The 3,146-nt window shown below is 43.9% G+C and overlaps 1 protein-coding gene across 1 annotated transcript in view; it reads right to left on the bottom strand.

Annotated features, from left to right (window-relative positions):
• Positions 1 to 3,146, bottom strand: part of LOC107751298 (ankyrin repeat and SOCS box protein 2-like) — a 14,862-nt gene that overhangs the window by 9,336 nt on the left and 2,380 nt on the right. Inside the window, exons 2-5 of the mRNA XM_016566980.1 lie at positions 2,595 to 2,704; positions 2,207 to 2,362; positions 1,531 to 1,776; positions 811 to 982 (exon numbers count right to left, since the gene is read on the bottom strand). Coding sequence (XP_016422466.1) covers positions 811 to 982; positions 1,531 to 1,776; positions 2,207 to 2,362; positions 2,595 to 2,704 — 684 coding nt within the window. The remainder of the gene's footprint in view (positions 1 to 810; positions 983 to 1,530; positions 1,777 to 2,206; positions 2,363 to 2,594; positions 2,705 to 3,146) is intronic.

A 3,146-nucleotide genomic window follows, 5' to 3' on the forward strand; every position in this document is an offset into this window, starting at 1 on the left:
TTCATGAACTGGAGGATATTTGGAGTAGCTCTAATGGGAACACAATAAAATGGACAAAGACTTGAGCTCAGTCTTTTTCCGGTTTACTCTCTTCACACAAACACTCATTAAAGGATTAGTTCACCCAAAAGATGAAAATGTTTCCAAACAGCTGATAAAAACATCACAATAATCCACAAGTAATCCACAGCACTCCAGTCCATCAGTTAACATCTGGAGAAGACAAAAGCTGAAACACATCCAGCATTAAGACGTTTTTAACTAAAATAAAATAGAGTCCATAATCCATAATAACTGTTCCTCCAGTGAAAAAGTGCATCTGCTGTTGTCTCTCACATCAAAATCCAGCCACATATTAGTTTAGAGCTGTTTAAACGCTGCTTGATCTGTGCAGATTTCTCTCCTGATTCACACCAGAACACTTTTTCACTGGAGGAAGAGTTATTATGGATTATGGACTCTATGGTATTTTAGTTAAAAACGTCTTAATGCTGGATTTGTTTCAGCTTTTGTCTTCTCCAGATGTTAACTGATGGACTGGAGTGCTGTGGGTTACTTGTGGATTATTGTGATGTTTTTATCAGCTGTTTGGACTCTCATTCTGACGGCACCCATTCACTGCAGAGCAGAAGAAACAAACTCATCCTGATCTGGGATGATCTGAGGGAGATCACATCTTCATCAAGTTCTCATGTGTGTGTGATCTGTAGGTGTAAAGCACAGCTGTGGACTGCAGTAATCACGTGTGTCGGAGGCGTCAGGCGCACAGAGCACAGATCAGTAGTTCTCTAGATTAGACTGAATTCTTACTCGTTGTGTCCGTGCTGGCTGGCGATGTGCAGAGGCAGAAGGCCGGTGTCGGTGGCTTTGTTGGCGTCAGCGTGATGTTTGAGCAGAAGCTTGACAGTTTCTGTGTGACCGTGTCTGCAGGCTTGGGTTAAAGCAGTGTTCCCGTCACACGTCTGAGCGTTCACACCAGCACCTGACAGGACAAACACAACATTCTAGAGTTTCTACTGTTCTGCTCTTCAAAGACATCCCTCAATATTTTGAAATAAATGTCTTATAAACACGAATGATACTGTTGTAGCAGCTTTCTGTCCTTATCTAATTCTTTTTTGCTAGGTCTTTGTTTTTAGTTAACTATCATATTCATTTATTTATTCATGTCACGGTAAAATATTAATTTTAACTTCAAGTTTAAAACTCAATTAAAAAATATTCATGGATCAGACGGATCAGAAACTCTCCGGCTCATCACACTGATGACTGTGTTTGTACATGTTTCCTCACAGCTTACAGAATGTGTAAAACATCACCACTCTATAGTGAAAACAGACATCTGACGTGTCTAAAACTAGCTGTTGTTGGAGAATAGTTTATAACACAGCTCTCACTACAAAAAGCACAGTTTGCAGTGAAGTTTTCTAAAAGCAGTCACAGGACAGCGAAGTGAACTGTTAACAGATGACCCCACATGACTGCATGTTGGAGAGAGTCAGAGTATACAGTAAACCCGGCGCTCAGTACCGCTCTGGATCAGGTACGCCAACGCTCCTGTGCGTCCGTGTCGAGCCGCCTCTATCGCGGGTGTGATGTGGTCAGTGTTGCGGGCGTCTACAGCGGCTCCGGCTCTCAGGAGCGTCTCACAGAGCTCAGTGTTGTCTCGTCTCGCTGCTTCATGCAGCGCGGTCCAGCCGCGAGAACAGCGCTGATTCACCGCCGCGCCGGACGCCAGCAGCAGCTTCACCACGCTGATGCTTTCCTGCTCACACGCTAAACACCACCACACACAGAGAAGATGGAGGCTTAAAACACTTACTCAACTCAGCTGGATAATGACAATATTGTCTTCTGTAGAGCTGCTTTACAGCGGATTCAAATTTGTTTCATAACATGGAAATGAGCTGTAAATGTGCTCACCTTCAGGCCATCCAAGATTAAATCTTCATCAGGTTTGTAGAAATGTAGCATTGCATCAGTGTCTCAGCAATGGATGCTCTGCAGTGAATGGGTGCCGTCAGAATGAGAGTCCAAACAGCTGATAAAAACATCACAATAATCCACAAGTAATCCACACCACTCCAGTCCATCAGTGAACATCTGGAGAACTTGTATGGCCTGAGGGTGAGCACATTTTCAGCACATTTTTATTTGACATTGTTCTTGAACTAAATGGAGGTGAATATTAACAGTATTGTTTAACCTTTATAAAGAGGCGTCTCTTTGTTCTTGTTGCTTATGTCAGGGTCGGCTCCTGCTTCCAGAAGACTCCTCACACACTCCAGGTGTCCTCCGTGAACGGCGAGCATCAGCGGCGTCTGCTCCTGTAGCGTGCGTTTGTCCACACACACGCCAGGATCTGTGTCACACACAACACGTGAACACGCTTCATCAGCACACGCTGCTGCATCACTGCAGGTGACCAATACTGACTAACACACGCAAACACTTAAGGGCCGAGCCAAAGCACAGGAGTAACTCAACTCGTTCAACAAGTTTTTTTTGGAAAGATTTGTGACAAAACCCTGCCGTGGCCCTTCAGACCCCCGTGTCTGATCTCTCTCTAGGACAGGTGTATCCTCGGCTCTTACCTGTCAGCAGAGTCCTCACGCAGTGTGTCTGGCCGCGGTGAGCCGCTTCATGCAGAGCCGTCCAGTCGTCTGAGTCACACGCTTCAGCTCTTCTGACGGCAGACCGGACTCTGGAGGATCAGGAGCATCAAGAATACACGGGGAAAAATCAGTCTGTTTGTCTGTTATAGTGGAGGCCGGGGCTAGTTGTCACATGGGGATGTTGCCACAAGGTCTAACTATCTCATAAACGTTTGTTTTCTCTTGCAGTGCTTTTTAAAAAAGGTAATAAATTGAAATTTTTTTTTGTCAATTCTGTCATCCAGACTACACTTACAGTATCATCATATGTCTGTAATATCTGATGAGTACTAAGTGAACTTAATAAACACACACAGACATACAATAAGACAAGAATCAGTATGTCACGAAGACAGATCTGTGTTCTCAGGACAAGGGTCATTTTCATGTCAGATCGGGGCAAGTTGTCACATGCGTTTCATTTACTTTACTTGTTTACAGTATTTTACATCTCCGTTGGCCAAATAAAAATGTTTTTTTTTTTTTTTGTAT

Source organism: Sinocyclocheilus rhinocerous, unplaced genomic scaffold, assembly GCF_001515625.1.
Source record: "Sinocyclocheilus rhinocerous isolate Xijiao unplaced genomic scaffold, SAMN03320098_v1.1 scaffold1884, whole genome shotgun sequence".
Taxonomy (NCBI): Eukaryota; Metazoa; Chordata; class Actinopteri; order Cypriniformes; family Cyprinidae; genus Sinocyclocheilus; species Sinocyclocheilus rhinocerous.